The sequence below is a fragment of the Chinchilla lanigera genome, unplaced genomic scaffold (genome assembly GCF_000276665.1).
Source record: "Chinchilla lanigera isolate Chin_1 unplaced genomic scaffold, ChiLan1.0 scaffold00002, whole genome shotgun sequence".
Classification (NCBI taxonomy): domain Eukaryota; kingdom Metazoa; phylum Chordata; class Mammalia; order Rodentia; family Chinchillidae; genus Chinchilla; species Chinchilla lanigera.
Genome location: NW_004955403.1, coordinates 26037490 through 26063962, shown reverse-complemented (window position 1 = coordinate 26063962; position 26473 = coordinate 26037490). Strand labels below are relative to the sequence as shown.

The 26473-nt window shown below is 34.9% G+C and overlaps 1 protein-coding gene across 2 annotated transcripts in view; it reads left to right on the top strand.

The window, feature by feature from the left end:
* Positions 1-26473, top strand: part of Tenm3 (teneurin transmembrane protein 3) — a 613899-nt gene that overhangs the window by 470855 nt on the left and 116571 nt on the right. For both annotated transcript variants that reach the window (XM_013513154.1, XM_013513152.1), the window contains exons 6-7: positions 5835-5957; positions 23287-23501. In XM_013513154.1, the coding sequence (XP_013368608.1) occupies positions 5835-5957; positions 23287-23501 (338 nt within the window). The remainder of the gene's footprint in view (positions 1-5834; positions 5958-23286; positions 23502-26473) is intronic.

Here is a 26473-nt window from a genome sequence, read left to right as displayed (position 1 = left end):
GAAATGAAACCCTGTGTTGGTTAAACAATCCCCCATTTCTCCCACCCTGCTACACCTTACTAGCCAACATTCTACATCTATGAATTTGAGAATGCTAGATAGTCCATGTAGGTGGAATCCATATAGTATTTGTCTTTTGTGACTCTCATACCTTATTTCACTTAACGCAGTGTCCTCAAGGTTCATGCATGCTATCACATATGATCAGATTTCTTTCTTTTCATGGTTGAATAATATTCCACTATATTATATATATATGTATATATATATTATATATACATATATATATGTTTGTTTACTCATTCATCTGTCAGTGGATATCCGGGTTACCTTCACCTGTTGACTATTTTGAACAGTGCTGGTATGAACATAGGCACATAGATATCCTTTTGAGACTTCAGTTTTGATTGTTCAGGGTATAACCAGGATCATACAGTAGTTCTATTTTTAAGTTTTTGAGGAGTCACCATACTGTTTCTGTAGAGGTTTCGACATTTTACAGTCTTGCCAAAAGTGCACAGGGGTTGCAATTTCTCTATACCCTTGACAGACACATCATTATGTTTACAAACTATATATCAACCTGGGAAAGCCATGGCCTGACAGTCATTAACATTCTGCACACATTTGTTTAGTGACATTGCTTTCCTCCTGACGCCTAGGATTTGCACAACGGAAAGCCTTAGTGAGCCTCTCCTCATTCCTCCCTTTCCCTCCCCCCAATAGGGCCATTTTCCATTCTTCTGTATACACTGACTCTAGTTATCTCATGGGGCTATGACTAACTGCCAGAGGTAACCTTATAGAGAATAGCATTTGCAGGGAGCAATTAAGGAGGCTATGTGTTGGATTTCTTTTAAAAGGTTTTGTTATCCAAGTGTAATATACATTTGGGGCAGCATGTGATTATAAGTGAACACACCTCTAGAAACACCTCCCAGACAGATTACTAGCATTCAAGAAGCCCCATGCACCCCTCACCCCACTGACTGTCTCATTCCTGCAGTGATTTATTTACTCTTTCCAGTTGATTTTGCTGACTCTGAACTTTGTGTACATGCACTTACACAGTAGTCACTTTTTTACAAGACTAAATGCTTTGTGTTTGTGAGATTCGTCCACGGTGTTATATCTGGCAGCCTTTACATTGCTGTAGAGAATTCCATGGGATACATATGTACTGATATGTTTACCCATTGCACTGATAGCACATAGCTGGGTTTTCATTTTAGGCTTATTACAAAATATGATTCTGAAAACATTCTTGTTCAGACATCTTGGTGCCATAGCTATGCATATTTCTATTGGCTATATACACAGACTTTTATAGACCAGCTGGGGACCAAATCATTATTTCTAAGATTTTTAATATTAGAAAACGCATACTAATTCCAAACAACCAATTTATGAACAACCTTGTAAACTACAACCATATGTAGTTGGTAAAATTCTTGTATGTAGAAGCCAGTTTTAACATGTGGACAACTGATTATATTTGCCACAATTTGTATTAAAACTTTTGAAATTACTTTCATGTGGGTGAACAGTTTTAATTCAGATATGTAGGGAAATAGCACAGTGTGGAAAAATGAATCCTAAAACAGGATCAGATCTGGTCTGAGTCTTCTCCATGCACTGACTTTACAAGACATGAGGTAGGTCCTTGACCTGTTCTCACTACACTGCATCACCATACAGCAGGAATAATACCTGTCACACAGGATATTAGTAGAAGACAAGGGACATCAAGGTGTTTTAAAATGTGAAAAACACACTGAACAGATACATATTATTGCTATCATCTACAAATTCCATTCTCTCTTGCATAATATGTTGGATACGTATCGAACACCGCCAAACACACACACACACACACACACACACACACACTGTCTCTCATTAAAGTCATCTAGGTATACATAAAAGTTGCAATAAAAAAGTGTGAAAGATGAAATCAGGAATAAATTTTAAAGACAAAATCTATACAAATGTTCCAAAAACTTTAAAATTTATAAATATGGTATTACATAATTCTTACTTTGTATTTTTTTTACATTTAATGAAGCATTCGTGAAGCTTAACTGAGATGATACAAAAGAAGCCCTAGCATAGTATCTGACAGTTGTTCACTGACTTTTTCGATTGCATCCTAGTGTTCTGACAGAGCCTGAGGAATAGAATACTTTGTTGCTGAGAATACCTGGTACTGCTCCTACCATGCACTTCCTCACCTAGGCTGTGCTCCTACAGGGGAGGGGGAAGGAACTCCTCAGAGCACAGAGCTACCAGCTGCCACTTCCCAGTCTTGCCCCTCCCCCACAGGATATGCACGAACAGAAGATCCTTGGTACCAGCCCTGTAGAGTGGCAGCACTTCCCTTCCCATAGGTTCAAATCTGCTATCCAGCTCAGGAATGAAGAATTGGACTTAGCCATCTTATTTACACATGTATTTTATTTAGCTAATTTTCTGTTTATTTGTCTGCCAAGATGTTGCATATAGTTTTATGACAACACTGCTCAGTAATTTCTGGAACATTCATGACTTAAGAGTATGCTGCTTTCTCCCCAATAACTCATTTATAACTTAAGTCTTAAATTATACACATTGTCAAGAATTTCACTAAATAGGAACACTGATAATTTCAAAACAGATACTATCCTAAGAACAAGCAACTTATTCTGTTTTCAGTGAAGTATTAAACAAGATATATTATTACGCATGATTCTCATTATGCAGCTTTTTAAGTAGAACCAGAACATTATACTCGCCCAGTGTAATGGTTACCCATCTGGCAAAAAATAAAATAGTTCTCCTAACAGAAACAGTATATTACCTTTTAATATTGACATCTGTGTGCAATCCCATGTATTATCTCTACCCATCAAATTCTACTGTAACCAATAATATGAACAAATTTGTCACGTGAAAATATTTTTATATTAAAAGATCTCGATGAGGAACTATTGTTCATGGTGAAAATGTTGATCCTATTGGATCCTGTGGGATTACATCCTGACAGACCCACTGATAAAAGGTTGAAAATATCGAGTCAAAAATGAATTTCATACACCTAGCCTACCAAACATCCTGGTTTAACAACATGGTGCACTGCAGAATCTCTGTTGTTTCCCCTGCTGAGTGTGAGGCTCATTGGGAGAGGCTGATCCATCACATTGCCAGGCATTGTGAGAATATCATGCCACATGTTTCTAGCCCAGGGAAAGAATGAAAATGCAAAAGTCCAAGTAGGATTCTACTGAATGTGTATAGCTTTTGCAGCATCATAAAGTCAAAAAAAAATCAGAAGTGGAACCACTTAAGCCAGCAATGGCCTATATTTATTGTTGCTGTGCTAGAGTATGTCATCCAAAACTTAAAGCAGACTAGCTCCCATTATTTTGTTCAGAAATTGCTAAAGTATCCAAAACCTTGGAAAATGTATGCACTGATAGATGTTTAGAAAGCTCCTGACATTTTGCCAGTTAAACATAATGTGATTTAATGCAAGATGACATATGAAGTCATACTTCTTTGCAGAATGACAAGTTATAAATTCAAGAATTCTAAAACCTATATCTTAATCTGTGAAAATCAGTGCTTAAATGGATTTGATGGCAGACTGTAACTTGAGCAAGGAAGGTGAATATATGCATCTGTTACCCATACACAGGGCAGATGCAGCTACCTAGATTTGGTATATTTCTTCCTATAATGATTTTATATCAGATATTAACAAAAGGGTGTGAGACTGATCATGCGATGTCCCAAAATTGTTGGATGTTTTTGAAATTCAGTCAATCATAGATATTGGACTGCTGCTTATCTACTCTTTTCTGTGCTACACTAAAGAACTTAATATGCTCTCCATTAGACATTTATATATTTTAGTATTTACTTTTTAAATTAATATTATATGCAACAATGTTTTCATAGAATTTGAAATTTCATAAAATAAAAGTACTTCTAATTTCAATTTATTTAGTTGACAAGTTACTTGTTGAGACCAAGTAGATACCGGGCACTGTATTCTTAGGCCTATTTGTATTTTCTAAATTATGTACAAAAGTTAACTAGAATATTCTGAGGAAAAACACTCAGCCCAATCAGAGCAGGTTTCTCAGAAAAATTTACACCTAACATCTGAGTGATGAACAGGTGTTTTACAGTAGGTAGGAGCTTTTAGGCAAGGATTGTTTATTGTAATTTACCATGGTCTACTTACTGACTTAAAGTAGTTCTGTGACCTGGAGTCTAGGATAAGTAAATAAAGTACTTATATAGTAAGAACTGTCCTACTACATGCCAGCTATCCTTCATACACTTTGACAAGAATTTTCACATCAGGTAAATAAGATACTTTTAAGAAGCCTCATTTTTTGTTTTTCCACGTTTTTATTTTTTATAGTACATTTTTTGCAATACATGATTACATTCCTTATGGGGAGTTGGTACATGTACATGACACTTCTTAATCCTTTCATCCCTTCCTTTCCTCTCTCCACCCTCCTTCCATCTCTTGATCCCTTCCCATTTGAGAAAGACCTATCTCCCTACTTTCTATTGTCTATCTTTCATTTTGCTCTGCCGGCCTCATTTTTAAGTAAACCTAATGTTTCACAGTAATTTATCCAACATGAAATCCTAGACTGCGGATTGTATAAAAGTTTACAGCCAAAGCCACTGCTCGTTCCACTATGCCAATTTTATGGTGTCACTACATAGTATACTGTATATTTAATAACAGTACTCTTACAGTGGTAGTTACCATACTGCCTCTGACAATACTTTTAAAACACATCTTTGTCCTTCCCTGAGGTAAATTTCCATATGTATAGTAAGCAAAATAATTTCAATACAGTTCTCATTCATGATACAGTAGTACATATGACCATCCTTGCGATTTTTTATGAATATTTAGTTTTCCTCAGGAAATAACTTCTCTAGTTTATGAAGCACAAACGAATGTTTAGTAGTTGTTAATGGTTAATATGACAATGACATATTCTAAATATTTTAGATAAATTGAGAAAAGTAATATATTAAATAATATATTAAAATTTTAAATTATTTCAGTTATAAATTTATAATTATATCAAATAGTCCTCTAGTTATGTTTCTTAAATATTTTAAAGTTACTAAATATATGTGTAAAATTTTCATAAGTTTATAACTATTTAATTTATAAAACTACTATCATATCTACATCAAACACATGAAATTACCTGATGCATATGCATGTTCTATAATTTGTGTCACTATTGAGTTCTACGTCATATTTTCAAAAACTGCTCATTCTAAATTTAAGGTATCCCAGTGTTATTTTATAGATCTGAATGCATTCTGATCATTTCATATACAAATTAATCAGTGAAATCAGTGTTTGCTTTTCTAAACATACAGTATCATGTCTCTTGAGAGCTATAGCTTTTATAATATAACATTCTAAATATGCAGATGGCCTGTGATCAAATATGTTCAATAAATCCTGTTACAGAGCATTCTACAGACTACTTAGAAGGTGGTGGGGAGTGGAACTCAGACAAATTATAACAAATAAGGATTCCTTCCTGAGACTTTCCTGGTAGCAATTATCTGGGTAATATTAAATCATTATTGAAGTGCTGCCATATGCATGGTTTTGTGTGTAAGCTGCATGTGTTTGTGAAACTGTTTTATAATTTTTATTGTGCAATTATCCTTGGTAATTCAGAAAATGGAAATTTTAGCTATACATGTGATTCTTGTTACATACATGTTAAAAACATGTTTACCATTTACATTTGGAGCTAAAAGCGGCAAACCTCTAAGTAACTTCTGTTCTTTACCCCCAGCAATGCATCTCTTTGGCCTCAACTGGCAGTTACAGCAGACTGAAAATGACACGTTTGAAAACGGAAAAGTGAATTCTGATACCATGCCAACAAACACTGTGCCGTTGCCTTCTGGTGACAATGGTAAGGGAAGAACGCCGGATCTCTTCTCCATAAGCTTGTTTTTACTCGTGCTTGTGTCCAGTTTACTTTGCGAAGAAAAGGCTGAGAAATTGTAGTTTCCATCTTTTTTTTAAGTAGTAAGGATTGAACCCGGACCTCAAGCACAAATACCATGTTTTCTTGAATGTTTCTTCCTAATTCGTTTGAAAGTTGAAAATTCACATTTTAATTTCAGGAATAACATGGTTTTCTGCCTTCAGCTTTGATAGGAGGCTTTTCTGCCTTTCTTCCTGCAAGTGTATATCAAGTTTTAGTTTCAATCCACAAGTGGATTGCAATTCAGTATGTCATCCTTAGAATACCTTGGGTATATTAAGTTTTCTCATTCAACTTGTATGTGAAGTTGGAATACTATATTAATTTTATTATAAAAGCTTTTAAGCACAAAACACATTAAAGGAATGTAATTTACTGACCTTTGCCCAGTTACCCTTTCTCAAAACCTTTAAGAGTTTGTGAGATAACAGACTTTAAATCAATTGGCTCTGAGTTAAAAATGGAATAAGTGGTTAGAAAATGCTGCATTTCATTTTTCCAATAGAAACATTCAAAAATGTATACACACATGTGTATATTAATACTATATATTTGTATATTATTTATGTGTGTATATATACACATCTTGGCCTTGGTGTCCTCTCTTAATTTACAAGACATGCTAATATTTTGTATCTCAAAAGAAACATGATCCGGATATCTTCTTCTGACACCTGATAAATAAATCGTTTGCCTTTAAGAACTTCCCTACCTCTTCTTTCTTTCTTTTGTCTGGTATATTTGTATTCTGCTTTGCTGTGAACTGTGTTCATGTCAAGTGGCTAGTTTCTTTGCCAGGCTGGAAAGAAGCTAGTCCATATCTCATGAACATATATGCTGCTCTTTTATACCATTTACTGTGAATAATGCTTTTAAAATTGTTTGTTCTTGGCCTTCCCATCTTTGCTTCTATTTTAACAGTGATATTTTATACTTGTCTTCCTCGTTAGGGAGGTTGAGGAATTTTATAAGACATTAGATTTTCATACTACTAATAATGAATGCCCCCCAGGTGGAGCCTTTTTATACAAATTTCTACATGTTCCAAAAGAAATTAGCTAGTAACTGACACCTGACCATACCTGCAGTAGAATGGGGCAGTCACTGTACACTGTTGGATTGATGGCTGGTAAAGAAAAGTTTTCCTAATGGGTACTGTAGATGAGAAAGTGCAATTAACTAAATTTCAGTTACTATAAGCAATTGTTTTTTACATTGATAACACACATATGAAGTACTCAAAAATCAAGAATTTTTTGTGTTGATTGAAATTTAGACTATCTCTTAAAATGGATAGTTCCTGTGAAAGTGGTCCAATAGTACTTATTAACCCTCATGTAGAAAACTTTTTATAGCTTGAACAAATTATAGTTTTACTAAAGAGATACATGCTTTGTTCTGTATCTTTTACTTATTTTTCAACATCCTAACCTTTCATTGTGACTAAAATGAAAATAGAGTATGGGTATTTTATTTTGCAGCACTTAAAAATAACGATAGTGAGAAAGCTATGGTGCGAGGTAGTCCTCTAGCCTCAGCAGTGCTACCTAGTATTTTTCCAGAGAATACATCTCCTCACATCAGTATCCTCAGCTCTTATAAGTCTGTATTCAAATCCTAGTTCTTCCAGTTACTTTGTAAGCTCACACAAAGTAGTAGTTCATATTTGCAAGAAAAATTTAAGACAATACTGAAATAAACTCTCTAGGGCAATATCAGCTCCAGAGGATAAAGAAAATAGCATATGAATACGCTTCAGAGATGTCTATGTAGCCCTCTAAGCTAGTGACTCAAACTATTGGTTATAACCTCAATAAGAAATGCATATTACATCAGAACCAAAATACACACACATATATATTGTAAATGTTTCCTAAGGTAATACTTATCCTTACTTAGTGAAATGTACCCTAGAACTTTTATTCTAATTCCTATTTTTAACAAATACTAGTTACAAAACTCTAAAATAATTTCATAAATTTCAAAGAGTAACAGTCTCAAAAAACACTGTTTTATTCATCCCCTTTCTTAAGAGAGACTAATGTTTCACCATGAGATTACAGAGCAACTATATGAACATTCATTTAAATGCCTTCCTCTTACCTAGGTAAAAAAAAACTTTCTACATAAAAAATAGTTAAGAGATAGCCCAGAATCTGTTAAGTTTGCTGGAGGACTGATCCTGCAGCCTGCCAGCTAAAGTAAGGTATTTGTAAAAATTTTCTTTCCTAAAAATAAGGCTGTTTCTTTCTGTGTCCAGAGCCTGTTCAAAACATGACTTAAACAACAGTCACTTGTCTTCTTTATTTCAACTACTAGAATGTGAAATAAACCATTAAGTGATAAACAGACTTTTTATTTTCATTTTTCCCAGTAAATGTTCTTAGTGTCTAGTTCTTAAATATTTACAGACCTGGGGCACAGAGGGGAAGGAGGGCCTCTATTTACAATAAATGAGATACCTAAAAGCTACTGCTGTTAGCCCTCCATGATGAACTTGGAATATCCACGTACCATCACACACTATTTCAGATTTATAAATTGTTTTTAGAAGCTGATCACATCATCTCTTTAGAAATTCTAGGAAATTACAGCCCTTATGAAAGCCTGCAAACTCCGAACAAAGCTTACTATGGGAATTAAATTCTCATTGTACTATACTAAGTACAATGAGGAAATTACTGCACAGTTTCTAAATGCAATACTCTGATCTATGCAGTCCTATTTTTTTGTAAATATAATTCTCAGAAACAGTCATTGTGCTAAATGTTTCAGTAAATTCCTGCTTGCCTTTAAGTTAATAATGAACCAGATCTTCTAAATGGTAGTTATTATCTAAAGAAAAACTTACATTGTATGCCGTGATCCTTTACTGATTACTCCTGAGACCTTTCTTGACTGCAGATTTTAGAAATGAGATATCAGAAGTGTAACATCTTACACTTTTGGATGAAAATGAATAAATAGGTAACAATAAAGTTTGGAGTTCAGACAGAACTCCTTTCTGCAGACTAAAATTATTCCCCTGGACCATGGAACTCTCTTAGCCTAATGTACTGGAAACCATCACATAGGCCTGTTCTTAAATGCTAGCTCCTTCATTTGTTTACATTGTAACCTTGAACAAGTTACTTAACCTCTTTGAGCCTCAATTTCCTCACATGTGAAGAGGGAATAATGATACTTATCTCTTGGCTCACCAACTCCAACAGTCTGGCATCCCAACTGGTTTCCCTTTTCAAAGAACTCTCCCCTGTACTTCTCAGAAATTATTTCTCATCTTCCTGCTATACCCAGAGCCCTTTCTCTGTAGATGACCTTGTATTCTAGTCAACAGAAAAAACCGAAACCTTCAGAGAGTGCTTTCTTAATTCCCTGTGAACAGATTTCCATTCCTATGTGTATGTGGGTGTATCCTTTCACCCTTTCCTCTCCATATTCGAAGTTATTTATTCCATTAGTACTCCTCATTTATTTATTTTTGGTACTGGGAATCAAACTCAGAACCTTATGCTTGCCAAATAAATAAATAAATAAATAAATAAATAAATAAATAAATAAATAAATGTTTTCCTAGTCTACTGAAACTGTTCAGCCACCATCTGAATGTTCCAGTATCTTTTTTATTTTAGAGGGGGAGAAAAATCCCTTGGCTGCCTCCTACTCTAGCTCTATCAATGTTTCTCTCTTTCCTTAGAGCCAGCTTCTTGAACATAGTGTCTGTATTCCCTACACCTATTTTTTACCTTCTACTTACTCCTATTACAGTCTGGCTTTTGCAGTACTCCTTTCTCACAACTATCCTCTATCACCGCCACTCATTGAAATTGATATCTTCCATGGTTAACCGTTGTCATGTCGAAAGCACCAATGAGTACTCTTCACTCTTTATCATGTTTGAGTTCCTGATAATACTAGAGCTGACCTGTCCCTCCTACTTGAAATATTCTTTTCTTTTAATTTCTGTGATACTACATTCATCATATCTTTCTTTCTTTCTGACCTTTTTATAATAGCTTCTCAGTTTGTTTAGTTGGCTTACCTCCCTCTGCCTGTTTGGAACGTTACTGTTCCTCAGGACTTTGTACTCTAATAATTACTCCGGGTTCTCTTGCCCACTCTCCTGGATTTAGTTACATTCTATATTCTGTTTATCCTTAAATCAATAAGTCCAACCAAGATTGCTGTCCTTGGCTCCAGACTTTAACTACATCAAATATGTCCAAGTTTCTTTGGAACATCTCCATTTGGGTGTCTTCCAAACATCTAAATTAGATGCGTCTAAAACTGGCCTCATCAACTACTTTGGTTATCTCTTACTGCGTGACAAACTGTACCAAAATTCAGTAGTTTACAAAAGCAACTTATCATCTCTCGTGCTTTGTCAGTTGACTGGGAAGTTCTTGGTTGGGACTCATGCATTCTTAGTTGGGACTCTCATGCAATTGCTCCTACGTGTCAGATGGGTTTCCTTTAAGCTAGAAGTCCAAGATAGCTCAATCACGTGACTGGCAGTTTGTACTGCCTGTTGACTCAAGCTCACCTCTACTGTAGCTATGGACTGGAGCATGTAAACATGGCCTTTCATGTGACTTGGGATTCTCAGAAAGTAGTGGCTGGTTCTGAAGAGGAGTGTCCCAAGAGGAAGCATTGCAATAGATCTAGAAGTTACAAGACTTCTTATGGCCTAAATGCAATGTGTGAGGATGTCACTTTTATCACATCCTGTTAGTCAAGAAGTGAACTTAACTAGCTTCACCATGAGGGCAGTTAATCTCTTGACTAGGGAAATGGAGTGCTCATTGCATAGGATTATGTGAAATGGAAGATTTGTAATCATCTTTGGGAAACACAATTGCCACATCGACTCTTCTTCAGGGATTTCTGTATCAGGAAATAACATCATCACTGGTTACCTAGTTACCTGGTCAGAAGTTCAGGAGTCACACCTGGCTCCTTCTCTCTTGCCTCTCACATTCAATCTCTTGCAAAACTTTGACTATTCTTACTCTAGAAGAGCTTTTAGATCCTATTATTTCTCACCTGGATTATAGCAGCCACAGGCAGCAACACTATCGGTGTTGTCTCTAGCCTCGCTTGTCTTTTGTTAATGTACAAAGCTGAGGTAATAATACTCACCTGACTCCTTTCAGTGGCCTAGAGTCTTTCAATGGCTTGCAAGCCTCTTCACAGTCTGGCTGTTCATCACACCATACTCTGATGCAGAAACAATATAACGGAAAGATAGAGTGTAGACTTGAGCCAAACCACCTGGTTTCTGTCCTAGTCCATTCCTTAATCCCTGTATTACTTGGCACAAGCTATAGAGCTTATTTGTGTCTCTATTTTTCTTATCAGTTCAAAGAAATTTATAATATTTACCTTATAGGATGATTTGGGGTAGTCAAAATAAATACTTTAATGTATGCCTTTAACGTATGCTAAAGTGTTCTACCCCAAAATCATAGCACTGTTGCTGGCCTCTAATAGATGCTCAAAGGTGTGCTTTGAATGAATGAGTGAAAATGATACAGTATAAAGTATATAAAGGCCCAGCATCGTGCCCTGCAGAAATTATATATAAAGGAACCATTATATAGTATATGGGCAAGAACTGAAGATCAGCCATCCCCTGGCCTGTAAGCAAATTACCTTCTCTAACCTCCTGTTTCTTTATAGGGTAATAGTAGCTGGCATGGTGGCACACTTCTGTAATCTCAGCACTCAGGAGGCTGAGGTGGTAGGATTGTTGTGAGTTCAAGACCAGCCTGGGCTACAAAGTGAGCTCAAGGCCAGCCTGAACTACATAGCGAGACCCTGTCTCAAAAATACAAAAAATATATATAGGGTAATAGTAAGCTGAAGAAAATTCATGTAGGGTACCAAGCAGTAATAAATATCAATAATTATTCATTTTCTTACTTTCAGCAATTCAAGATTATGACTTATAATTTGTAGCAAAATTCTTAAGATAGATCCTTAAATTAGCTCAATTATATTCTCTAAAGCAATAAAGGAAAGCCTATCATTAGTTATTTAATTTTTAGTTATTTGGATTTTATGAAAGGAATCTTGGCCTTAATTTTTATTTGAACGCCTAGTACTCATTTATTTTACATTTATTTATGAGCACATGTTATATGTCATGCCTAAGTGAGGTTTTGAGAATATACCAGTTTAAAAAGATGGCAGTCATTATTGTTCCCAGAGTTCTTGAATTAGTAGGCAAGACAGAAGTCAAGCAAACCACTACAATGAATTAGAAAGGGTAATTACACAGGGTAAAGTAGAGGTGACAGTGACAGGACATTTCAACACTAGCTTCATTGAAAGAGACAATGAGATGAATACCAAAATGTAGCACAGAACATTTTGGGATGATATAAGACTAAAATAAAAGGCTGTAAGCACTGGTTAAGGTAGCTATGCCAAATGACTCCTCCAGTTAAAAAAAAACAAACTTCTTTTATATGAATACAAATTGAAATCCTACATGTGTGTAAGCGTATATACATGATTCATTCTGTTTAAATCATTCCAATTGTCTTTCATTATTGCTCACTGTGCATTATTTTCTTGAATACAGGACAACTTCAGAGAATTAGATTTTATAGCAGGTTAAAGATTGCCTGTGAATTGAAGAAATAGGACTAACAGGGCTGCAAGAGCATTGACTTTTGTTCAATTCTGTTTATAGTATTTGTGTTATTGCAGTGTGTAATAGTTCCTTAATTAGATGCCATATTGATTGTGTCCATTAAACTACATTTGCAAAGTAGCTATATTTTATTTGATGTAGCTGTAATGTAGCATGCTGTATCCACACATAAACATATGGCTTATGGTTGTTCATACTATTTTCTCAGAGTTAGGGTCTGAGCTCTAGGTTTGGTCATAGAATTGGAGGGCAGACTGGTGAGTGCCTACAGATGCCTAACTTTGCTTCTTGTTGTTCTGATTATTAGTGCCTTGGTGGGACCTATGATGATATTATTATTTACCCTCCTCAACAATTGCAGTGACACTTTGACAGTTGGACTTCCTTTTCTGCCTTTCCATTTTAAGCATTATATTCTGTGCATGTGGCAAACTTATGATGTATATGGAGAAGAGTTAGTATTTTATAATTTTGTAGTGATTTTTTTTGATGTTACTAAATAATTTTAAAAGACACCAAATCTCCTAATGACTAACATGATTTTAAATACTCTGTTTTGTCCTTACGGCTTCACTTGTTGATAAACTATTGTTTATAAAGTGTTTTTTAGAGATCAAAGTATGTCTTAAAGGGTTTCTTTAAAATGTGACTTTAAAGATATGTTTTCATATAAGCTGAAGAAGAAAAGTAACAATAGCTTTGTGTACATGGTCTCTTTATGTTTCTACACACTGACAACTGTATTTTAAGACATTAAGACTGTTGTGACACATCCTTCCTGATGAAAGGAAAAATCACAGTTTGCAGGTAAAAAGACCAGTAGTGGCTCCCACTTTCAGGCACAACAGGACATGTTGAAAAAAAATCTTCAAGATGGTGCCCTGTTGTGCTTGAAGACTTGGTATATCTCACCCTTACTGTGAAGGCTTTAATTGGTTTGATACCTAACCCACAAGCTTTGAGTTGAGAATAACTATAAGGCACTCTGTTCCCCTGGCTCTGTGTTTTCCTCCGTTTTTCCTTCTTTTTCTCTTAGTGAACCCTGCAGACAACCTTGGTGTTTCCTATGATCATTCCCAGGTTCAGGCTCTAGGGGTTTACAGAGGCAGTGATCTCTGTGAGGGAGGATGAGAGCCTTAGAACTGGCTTTCCTTTATTTCCTCTGAAGCCAAAGTTTTCTGGGATTCAGGACATGATAAAAGACTTCAGTACCCAGGCTTTTATCTAAGAGGACTGATGAGCTTCAGAGGAAGGGGTTGTGCAAGTATTTACAAGTTTATCAAATTGTGTCGGTGCCTTCCTGACTTCCAGGTGTGTTTACAATCAATAAAGAACATTTGAAAAATACTAACGAGAACGTTCACACTTGACTTGTCCAAATTAGAGACACAGCATATCTAGAAAAGTAACGGGACAGAATTTTTAAAAGACAAAGGCCCTTTCCATGTCTCTAATCTCCTGATATTCAAACTAGAGGCTTAGATAGAAATGTTACACTGATTTAAGGTGCCGCTTTGGGAGATTTAAACAGAGAAAAATCACTGCTTTCCTTACATCTCTACCTCACTGATTAAAGAGAGATGTGGTCTGTGTCTCTTAGAAAAGATACATTCTAAAACTTTCGTTCAAAATAAATTTGTTATAAGTATTGCAATAATTTGAAGCAAATATAGATTGGCAGGTGCATGAGATTCATATTTCATGTGTGTGATTTTCAGGTCATCTTGTTCTTGTGTTCCTTTAAAGAAAATATCTATGAAAATTTAATTTGAATTCTTAAAATTTTCTGAGACCATAAAATAGTGTTGTTAAAATCCTAGTTTTTTCTATAATGAGTATGCTTACAATTGGTAGTTGTATTCTCTAGACTGACTATGACCTGGTTACTATATAAATATGTTAAACATTTTGATAATTATGAAATAGCAAAAGTAAAAATGTATTGGAAATACCTCTCTGAATGAGGACTTTTTCGAATAATTTTTGTATTCATAGATAAACAACATTGGAAGAATGAAGCAAAATTCTCTGTTCTATTTCTGTTGTCCTTTTTTATAAATATAAACATGAGCAGTTTTCCTACAAAAGAAATAGATGGGAATGGAGGGGGTTTTTTCTAGAATGAAGCTGTTCAATTCTTTGACATCCCTATTAGTCATATGTCAAAAATCATATTGTTAGCTACTTACAAAAAGTATGCTTAGTAATCTGCAAGCTGCTAGCTCTGTTGCATTTCTCCTTCAATTCTATTGAAAGCAAAGAATTGGCAACTATATACTTTGAAAAAAAATTTGTTGCATACATTTTAAAATCAATCCTTTTCTGTTTCTTTGTGTTATACAAAAGAGGCTTTACCAAGGCTTAGCAAAATACTACTAATTGTACGTGTTAGTCTTTTACTTGATTGGATTTTGTTTAATCACATATACTCAGAACGGGGTGACAAATGTAACTGTTGTCCATTTTCACTCACCTTCACTACTATAATATTTTTGAATGCTTTCATCTCGTTATATGCTCTAAATATATCTATTTCATTTGCCTATTTAATTTATGGGGAACACCCACTATATTATTAAACTGGCAGAGCCAATACTCATTAAAATTAAATTTACTTTCATCAGAAAAATAACCTGCTGAATTTTTCAGTTCAAGTAAATTATTTTGCATCTTTTGACAGCCATCGTACTTGGAATTACTGCTCTAGATAGAAAGGTAGATAGATTAAAAACAACAAATCCTTGCCATAATTTTGACAGTTCAAATAAATAAGTGATTGCATGTTGTATTTCTTGCCTCTTTGACTTTTTCTTTGTAATCCTAAAACTCTGCCAGGTGAAACGTATTCTTGGACAATGGTGGAGGGAGGTAAAAAGGTCATAGGTTATCAGCTCAAAAGTGTTATTCCTCCTTTTTTATATATCTGGTTTCAAGTGTGCCAAGAGTTCTGAATACCCCATTCTTAACTTCACGCTTTCCCCTTAATGAAATTCAGAAGCACCCTTCCTTGGATTTACAGTACCTGAAATAAAAGAAGCTTCACCAATGCCAACAAAAATACTTTGAATTTTGCCTTTTTTTTTTTCTTGGTTTCCTGCAAGCTTTATGCTCCAAAACAGTGTATCATGTAAGATTTCAGTCGTATAAGAAGCACACCTTTCTGTTGTAAAAAATGGATATACATGGAAGTTGTTAGGGTTCTAGAAATTACCTAAAACAATGTACTCTTCCCATATTGAAAACTTTTAATTTACCTGTTAAAAAAAAATAAGCCAATATTTTTTCTGATCTTATGACACAACAATCAGCACAGATTTTGTGACCTCAAATGGTGTGAGGATTTCAGCAGTCAGTTCTGCAGATAACAGCAGCTGGGCGTCCCTGTCTTCGAAGTCAGTTCTGGCCTGGTCTACCTTGTGATATAGGCAGATCCCACTGATTGAGAGCTGGCTCCCTTCCCACTTCAGATGTCAATCAAAAGCCCCAGGTTGTTTTATCTGTGCTTTTGGCGTGCTTTGCCACAAACTGGGGTTCCTACAGTCCTTTCCTTTGACAGATTAACTTGCTAGAGTGGCTCACAGGGCTCCGGGAAGTGTGTTTACCTCACAAAGGATATTACAGAGAACACAGATGAATAGATGCATATGACAGGTTTGGGAGAAGAGCTATGCTATCCTCCGGAAACCAATCTGAAAGCTCTCTAAACTTGACCTCACTAAACTTGAGTTTTAGTGGAGACTTCATTACATGGGCATGATTGATATAATCATTGGCCATTGGTTGTCAACTTGTCCTTCAACCCTTCTCCCTTCCCCGGAGATTGAGAGGTAGGGCAAAAGTCCCAGTTCTCTAATCCTACCTTGATCTTCCCAGTCACAAGCGTTCATCCTGACTACTTCTGAGCAACTAACCATCAGTCAACTCGATAGTGTACAAGAACATATTGTCACCTAAAGATTCCAAGGATTTTAGGAGTTGTATTCCAGGAAAGGGGGATGAGCACCAAATATGCATATCACAAAATTACAGTACCCTAGGGTATGACTATATTTTCTTGAAGTTTCCTGGACTATATGACAACAGGCACTTGCATTCTATGAGCTTATGATATAGTTAAGCCTTTTTTTTTTTATTAAAGGACACCAAAAAAAATGGTCATAACTACTGCCCCAGTCAAGCACATCAAATTACACTCGGTGGTACTGGTGGTGGTGGTGGTGGTTGAGGCACTTTTAAAGTTAGCTGTGTGACTGATTGCATAAGTAGAAATATCTATTGACCAAACAATTGGTTCTCACAGCATTTCAGTGAGAAAGTTTTTAACCCCTCAAAATCAGTAAATGGAGAAGGCAGCAAAACAAAAGTACTTAGCCATTCAACTACTTTGAGGCAATGAAACTATATTCCCTTCAAATCAGAACTTGATTACTATGACCGAAGCTAATACTCTTGGGCAAAAATGATGTTTTAGAAAGAAAAAAAAAAATCTAGTATTAGCACCAGTTTGTTTTTACCAGCTCTCACAGCATACAAGTGTGCTATTAAAACTGCTACGATTAGTTCAAAGCAACAATAGACAAGATCACCACCAGACAATAGATGAAATTACATACGCTTCAGATAGTAATGACAGACAGAACTTGCTAATTGCCTTAGTAGGGTGTAAACTGGATGAATGAATCCAATATGAGCCATATCCATATTCAAATACGATATATGTAATAAACTTTTAGTGGGGAAGTGAACTATTCTGTTGTCAGTATTTCAAAAATTGTCAGCCAAAAGACAAAAAACTTATTACAAATTTATTATAAATTTCAACATAAAGAATGATATGCTATAGTATACTTGGTATGCTTTTAAATAAAAACTGGTCGCTTTTCTGAATTACATTAATTATAACTTAATTTCCTACAATTATAAACTTTGTGGATTTCCTAGTAGGTTTTAATGACTTCATAAGAAACAGGCACGAAGGGGAAAAACAGAAACAGAGCTTTTGTAGATGGGGAGGAGATGAAGTGTTGGAGAACAGGTAGAAGGATGGGGAAAAAAATGAATTAAGATATGTTATATATAGGTACAGATTCCCCAGGATGAATGTGATCATTATGTATGGCCAACATACACTAATAAAAAATAAAAAAGAAATAGACAAATAATTGAAAACCTAGTAATTTAAATAAATATTTTTGTTTTAATAAAAAGCAAAGATTCCACTGATGATTATGTAAAACACATGATTTTGGAATTATGCAGCCCTCACTCTGAATCTTGACACCACAGCTTACTGTGGACACATAAGTTACTTCTTTTAACCTTATTTGTCCCTTCTCAAAACATTAATCTCATCGATTTGTTTTAAAGTTTAATACATATAAGTAAAAGTACCTGTTAATTTGTTAATTCCATTGTTATTACCCCCCTTCAATCTCCTCAGTGAAAGCTAGTTTATGACAAATGTTGGTCCTTGTACAGAAGTATCCTAAAATTAAAAGTTGAAATTGATCTCAGATATTTTAAAATGTCACTAAACAAAGCAAGATATCTGTTCAAATGAAATACAAAATATTATTTGTATAGTGAGTTTTTTCTCTTTATTTAACTGTGTATTCAAATTTTGCTAAAATGAATGCATGTTCTTTTAAACTAAATAATAAAAATCCTATGAATTATGGAGTTTATAACCTTAGGGTTGACATGTGAAAATCACAATGTTTACTGTAACTCAGTTTTGAAATTTTATTCCTTACAGCATTTGCTATTACTAAATTGATTGAAGACCTGGTATCTGAAAGGCTGTTAACTGCCATGATTTAGGACATTGGGGGAAAAAAGAGGAAGTGAATTGTAAATATTGTTTTTCAGTAAGCTTTATCATGCAGCCCTCTTCTGCCTCATAGCTGGGTTAATAGACTTCATTCTCACTCCTTTTTTCATTTCTAGAATTCATATGCTACTGCCCTTTAATACTCCTGAAACTGATTTCATTTCACCTTTGTCCTGCTCAGAACCTTAATGGGTCTCCATTTAGCTATAGCTGTCCTTTGAAACTCATGGTACATGTGTCATTGTAGGATGCAGTAGTCCAGGTAAAAAGCAATCCTAACATTTACTAGCACCACATTCTCCCTGAAACCTCATATTTATCTACAAGAGTGAATTTATTGTGAATTGCTTCAGAACCTGCCAGCCATAAACTGGGCATCTGCCTCACTCATCTGTGATTGTGGGACATGTTTCTTAGCAATCTTAAATTCCTCTTCTCTGGATTACACATACACCACACCAAACACAAGCACAAGTGCTTTTGTACCATCAAAATACCACTTAACCATAATTCTTAAAGTATCTATTCTTAAGACATACCATAATGTCCATAATAACATAATATCCCAGTATATATGCATCCTCAGTAAAAAGAGTGTAATAATACTCTAATATAGAGTGAAATCAAAAAACAAAAATGCACTGTATAAAAAACTGCAAGGGGTGGAGTCTGAGTTCATGCTATTCCCTTCCTCTGTTGTCTGGGGACAGTGCCACTGGCACGAGGAGTGTGAGTTTGCACTCCTCCCTTCTACCATTGATGCGGGACTGTGCCACAGTTGGTGAGAAAAGACTGAGATCCACCCCTCCTCCACTGGTGGGACTCTTCCTCTCTTTCATCAGCTATCTAGCTTGACTTTATGATACTTTCATGCAAGTAAACATTGCCTCTTCTCTTTGTCATACATTTCAAATCTCCTAGGCCTTCTCTCCCAACCCTTCTCTCCTGTGTCCTACAATTACCCAAAACATGGATGATCATCCTGTGCCCTCCAACCTTGCTCCTACTGTATTTAACCTCATTCATCTCTCCATCCCACCACTAGCCTCCTGAAACCACACACACACACACACACACACACACACACACACACACAGACATACCCAACAGGATAAAAATTACGCTACTGAGTTGAAAATTTTTGCATACAAGTTCCTGGTATAAGTTATTACATTATATTCTGCAGACCTTTCTCCTGTGGTTATAGACATCAGGCTTATAGTTATGACAGTTTGTCAGTAGCCAGGCTGTACTTGAGTCCATTATTATTGTCAACTAAACTACTTTAACCAGGATGTCATACGTGCTATAACCAGTCTTTCCCCCTGTATGACAACCCTAAGATTGTAAGGGATCGTAACCATCACCATAGTCTAGTACCAAAGGAATAGGATGGATATATCCATTTATGGCTATTCCTTTATGTCTTTGGAGTGACATAAAGACCAAGAACCACCTATATCTGGAAGACATCCAGAGGAACAAACACCTCCTAAGAAAGCCTCAACACCAGTGATAAGGCTATCTAACATAAGAAATCTATAAGCATCAGCACAGAAAACAAAATAAAATAAAAAATGATTAGATGAAGAAGTAATGTAATCCCAAAATGTAATCCCAGATGCCTAGGCCACCTAGGACAAGTCTAGAGCACAAAGAGATACAGGAAATTGGAAGCCAACAAATGGAACTTTTGGAAATGATAGCAACAGAAGTGAAAAAATAAATGGAGGAGATGATAGAAAAGAATAATCTCTAAGGTTTAAGAAATGACTCTGAAAATAAAAGACATTTGACACAGATAAACAAATAGAGGAGCTCAGGAAAATGATGGAAATCATGAATGCCAAATGTAGACAAGAAATAGTACCAATAAAACAGATCCAAGCAGAAATGCAGGAGATTAGAAACTCCACTGAAAGTATATGCAGCAGACTGAATGAAGACAAGGATAGAATATTAGATCTAGAAGACAAGAATGCAACTAGCAACCAGGAAAACAAAGTTATCTTAAAAATCACATGAGACCACAAAAAATCAATCCAACAGCTAGAGGATGAAGCAAAGAAGAACAACATTGATTGGAATCAATGAGAAAGCTGGAGACAACTCAAAAGCCATTAAAAAACTCTTTATCGAAATAACAATAGAAAACTTTGCAAACATAGATAAAGAATTTGACATACAAATAAATAAAGCATATAGAACTCCAGGTAGCCATAGCCAAAATAAATCTACACCAAGGCATATAATAATCAATATTCCAGAAATTAACCACAAGAACAAAATAATAGAAGCAACTAGAGAAAAGAAACTAGGATTGGAAGTCCCATTTGACCCAGCTATTCCCCTTCTGGGTATCTTTACAGAAAAATTTAAAACATCCTACCACAGCAATATATGAGCATCCATGTTTATACCACCACAGTTTGTAATAGCTAAATCTTGGAAACAACCCAAATGCTCATCAACTGATGAATAGATTAAAAAAGTAGTTTTTTTATAATGGAGTATTACTCAGACATAAAGAAGGATAAACTGGAGACTGGAGGTAAATGGATGCAGCTTGAGATCATACTCATAAGTAAAATAAATTGGACCCATATGGGTAAGCATTGTATTGTCTCACTAGTGTGAGAAACTAAATGAGTAAATAAGGTCCAAAATGTACAGTAGATATTGTGAATTGGGAAGGAACTGTTCAAAAGAAAACACAAACTGTGATGGGGAAAAGAGGAAGGAAGAAAGGGAAAAAGAAAAAAAATATGTTTATACACAAAATAGTTAAGATAGTTATACAGCTAGCTTCTCTTAGTTCATTGAAAAGAAAAGCTTGTGCTAATATTCTTTGGACAAGATATCATGTCTATATCTTGTACTCTGAATAACTACTACAAAGACATCATGCAATGTATTAATTATTGTAACTCTCCTACTAACCTGTTTTCAAACTATTTTACTGTTTTATTTTTTCTCTTTAAAATAAAAAGCTACCAAATACAAAAAATGACAGATATTAAAATATAAATTCCATGTCCTTTAATCTGGTAATCCAGGCACTCTACAAACTGATAGCATTTTCCCTTTCCAACTTTTTCTCATCAGTCCCACGACAACTTACTGATGTCTTTCATTCATTTAATACTGAGGACTGAGCCCTGCAGTAGGCACTTTCTGTATCATACCCCAGGCATTCCTTCCAGGAATCCAATGATCATACTGCTCCAGATGAGGTTTTGTGTCACAGATGAAGTCTCCCTTTAGCACTCTCAGTTAGTGAATGACAGACCCAGCATTCAAACCCACGGGGTCTGACTTCTCTTCTACCCATATGGATTTCTCTGCTTACCAACACCCTAGCCCATGTCCATTTCCACACTCTTTTTTTTTTAAATCAAGATGCTTACCCCAACTCAGAAACCTTTTTGTACTTACCCTTCAAATTGCAGCCTACAGTGATATCACCTTCCTCTGACCCTCAATCATATATTGCATTAGGTCCTCATTTGACTTAATAGTTTCAAGTGTTTTCATAACCATGTAGTTAGCTAATTATGGTAAAAGCTATTTAAGTTAAGTAATCTCAAAGATACTACTCTTGGGTTATATATTTTTGTTATCACCTTGGTGCTCTGTCTCAGCAGACACTCATTAAAAATGAACTCAACTTTAATAATTTTTCACAGATAGAAGATTCTCTCCCCTGTAATTAGGATAAAACAATTTACAAATCTCAGATGTGAGATTAAATCTGCAAAGTTTTGAGCTAAGATTTTTGTTAATTTAATGTAAAGACAAAATTATAAAATCAACTTTGTTATCACTTGGAAAGGTTTGAATTTGATAGATGGATCCTTTCTGCATAAGAGCCAAAGTAGTTATATTTCCATGATGGCAAATTATAAAGCCTATTTCACTATTAACCTCCACAGAGTAACCATGGCCAAGAGATAAAAGGGAAACGCTGTGCCAAAAATGAGGAATCTTGGGTCTGTTTTCTGGGACCAGGTCAATGCAGGGGGAGAGGTAGTCTCTAAGAGGCCAGGATTTGGGTAGCAGAAGTTTTTTTCCTGCAGAGTGAAGTTCAATGGGAAGAATGATGCAGTGTGCTCACTGAGGCTGAAAGCAAGTGTGAAATGAGAGTCAAAAAAAGAAAACACTGTGACAGCCTGCATGAGAAACTGAGAATTTAAACTTGCTCCTCCTTCCTTTCACCTCACAATGTCCCTCTGAACTCTCCTCTGCTTTTCTCTCTACATCTGATTTTTCATTCATCCTGACATCTAGTTTAGAGAGGGCTGTATAAATCAGTACCATTGATTGGTTTTATTGTCGTTTGCTTAAAGACTGGTGTGGAAACCTCCATAATCCATTCTGCCTTAATTTACACTTAGTCATGTTATGATGGAGTTAAAATAACTGTTAAGTATCAGATTTAATCTTTCCCAAGAAATAACAAGACATATAATTTGTAAGATAATTATGTCTCAAATGATCAAGAAAGACTTCAGGTGTAAAACAGTTTCAGGAATAGGCATACCTTGGAGGAAGTTGAAGGATTTTGACTTAAATATTTTAAAGAATGTATTAAATCAGAATTAATAAAACAACAATATCTAACAAAAAAGCTTTTCAAGTGAAATTTATCTGAGGGCATTTCATCTATCAGAAGAAGAGGACGTGCCTGAGCATTTAGAGAAAATAACATTTTGAAAAGAAAGCCTGTTTTAATTTTTGTTTTTTATCAATGGATCTCTTATATTCAGGAAAATTAGGTGGATTTACACAGGAAAATAACACCATAGATTCTGGAGAACTTGATATTGGCCGAAGAGCAATTCAAGAGGTTCCTCCTGGGATCTTCTGGAGATCGCAGCTCTTTATTGATCAGCCACAGTTTCTTAAATTCAATATCTCTCTTCAGAAGGACGCGCTGATCGGAGTGTATGGCCGAAAAGGCTTACCACCTTCCCATACTCAGGTAAGAGCAGGCTCTGCCGTCCATGAAGGGCAAGCATTTGTTTGTATTTTTTAAAGTTATTCTATTACTTAAATTAATTTGTTTGGTTAACTAACCACTTTGGAATGAATCTTTTGTAGTTGGAAGATTTTAAATGTAGCCTACATTTGCTTTGAGGTTTTTTAACCAGCAGTTGGAAGAATAACACTTTCTTTTTTACTTACTTTGATCATTAAAGAATAATTAAAAATTGCTCAAATGTGTAACTTAGTGACCACTGAGGTTCGTTTGGGGACAACATCACAGCTTTTCCAAGATTCTGTAGTAATTTCAGATGCTGTCATCACACCTTTCATATAATAGATGCATAGTGTAACTCTCTTTAAATATGAATTCATTTTGTTGAGAATACTTTTTAATTTATGTCATTTGTGCTCAAGTGAAGAAATGGAAACATAAACATGATAGTATGAACTTTATGAATTTGAGCTGCTAGTCATTCTTCTTCTAAAATGATTAACACTCAAATATATAGGCAAAAGAGCATATATAGAGAACCAAGTATTGGTTCTCAGAACAACAGATTAAAAAACCACCAAGCCAATTCCCTTATGTGAACAAACCCTCACTGTAACAGTTACATTTGCTGAACCACTGTCAAAAATCCCCCAGCCTCTTTTATTATAATCTAGTACTGGGCCACAATGTTTAACTTGAAAATCATATTTAAAAGTAGGTCCCAAAGCAGGTACAGGTATAACTCAATGGTACATGAGGCCCTGGGTTCAATCCCCACCACCCCAACTCAAAATAGGTTCTCTAATGTCTAAGAGAAATTATTTAAATGGAATACTATAATTCTGACTTTTCCCAAAAAAAGCTAATATGTTAGCAAGTATAGGAATTTCGATAATGTAGCAGTTAATTAAAATTGAAGGCGAACTGAAAGTTACATTTGATAATTAGTTTATTTACCCATGCAATTTCATGCTGACTTTTTATTTATAAAGTAAGACTAGAAAACCATCTTATCTACTTTATATTACATAACTTTGTGAGAAATACCTTTTATATAACCTAGGACCATTAATTATAAAGAAAAATTGATTAGACCTAGTAAAGAAGTCACATCTTGAAAGAAAGATGAGTAAGAAAATTTTAACATATCTTCTCTAATGTCGTTGTAGTTTGAATTCATATACATATTATAAATTTTATGACTGAAATTTTTAATATCATATTTATTTTGCTAATCTCTATTAAAGCAAACGCTTTGGATCCTTCCACATCAAATACTTCTTATGAAGAACTTGTGACCAATTTTAACTTTAAGATTTGACTTCAGTTCATGTTATAGGTGACATCAACTAGGATTAATAATCAGATTTTTCCTAAATGGAAGTGATTCTCTAGAATTTAATAGAAATATTGCATTTATATAATAATCAGTGAAATAAAATATTTTTCAATGAAATGACATATAAAAGCATTTTTCTGTAATTGGAGGTGCATTTTTCCAAGCCAAGCACAACTGTAGTTATTCAACTTATAAATTCCAGAAAATCAAAAGGTAGTTTCAGATTTACTCATAATTATATTATTTGGTACAGTATATACAGTGTCCACTTTTCTACTGCAGTATACGTGTTTTAAGTAGGTTTTGCAGTTTCTTTTTTTGGTTCTGATTTCTCTTTTCATTTATTTACTTATTAAGGTTATTGGTACAATTTAGGTATACATAATGATCACATTCATCATAGGGAATTTGTAACTGTACATGATATATCCTGAATCCTCTTTTTTTTTGGTTATGCATTTTCTTAAGCTTTACAGTTATTAGAGTTCCTTCCTCAAGTTTATTCAAGATCAGCAGAGCAAACAACTGTTTGTGAGTTCAGTGTTTAAACATGAAATATGCTATAAAGTAGCCCAAATGGAACATTTCTCAGTTTCTGGGGAATGTTAAATAAATCAACCTGAAATAATTAAAATTGGCCAGCCATTCAGAATAGTCACTTGAGTTTTGAAAGTCTTTGTGACCCTTTATAGGACTGTCCATTAGACTGTTGCCAAGAAGTCAATTGGCTTTTTTTCTCCCTGAAGCCCAGTTCATTCTTCTGGACAGTTAGAAGCCTAAGGAAGCAATTCAGCACTTCACAGACGAGTGTGTGTGGCGTGTAGTATATTTAAATGAAGGCTGTTTTAGAATAGGAAGCAGAAGTCTAAATTCTACGCTCACCCCTACCACTTTCTGGCTTTCTGGCCTTGTACAAGTACTTTAACTGTTTTGAGCCTGTGTCTTTCTGTAAAATTAGAGGGTTGGATCAGGTAATCTCCAAAATCTTTGCCTTCACTCTCATTCCAGTGATGGTGGCAGCACTGCACCACCACCAAAAAGATAATTTAAAGACACAAGTAAGCATCCATAAATTCTGAATTCTCATCACTTAAGTAACAAAATTGAATTAAACATCTATATAGTCTTTTCAGAAGTGAACTTCTAAGATACCTGAAAAAATGTCTATTTGCAATTTTACAAGGTCTATTGGATAATCAAAATAAATACAGCAAACATAGGCAAATTTTTCTTCTATGAATTTTATGGGGCTTATTAATACTTTGTAATTTCAAATAACTTTAAATGAGAAGATTTTTTAAGGTATATATATTTGATAATAGTCTGGCATAAGAAAATTACCCTTTAAAGAAGCTGTTACACTAACAAAGTTCAAAATTATGTGAAATCATATCAAGTATCAGCTTTGCCTTATGATAGATACCTAAAGTGGTATGATTGAAGAGTTAGCCCAAAAAACCTCATCCTAAAAATACTGTAAGATTTTAATGCTCCTTCCTAGACCCCAAAAATCCATGTCTCCAATTTATGAATAGATACTACGTACAAAGCAAAACTCAGGTTTATCTTTACATGATTACTTTCTACCATAGCAACAATGGTTATGAACTATTTCCATTTTGTACATTTGATTATT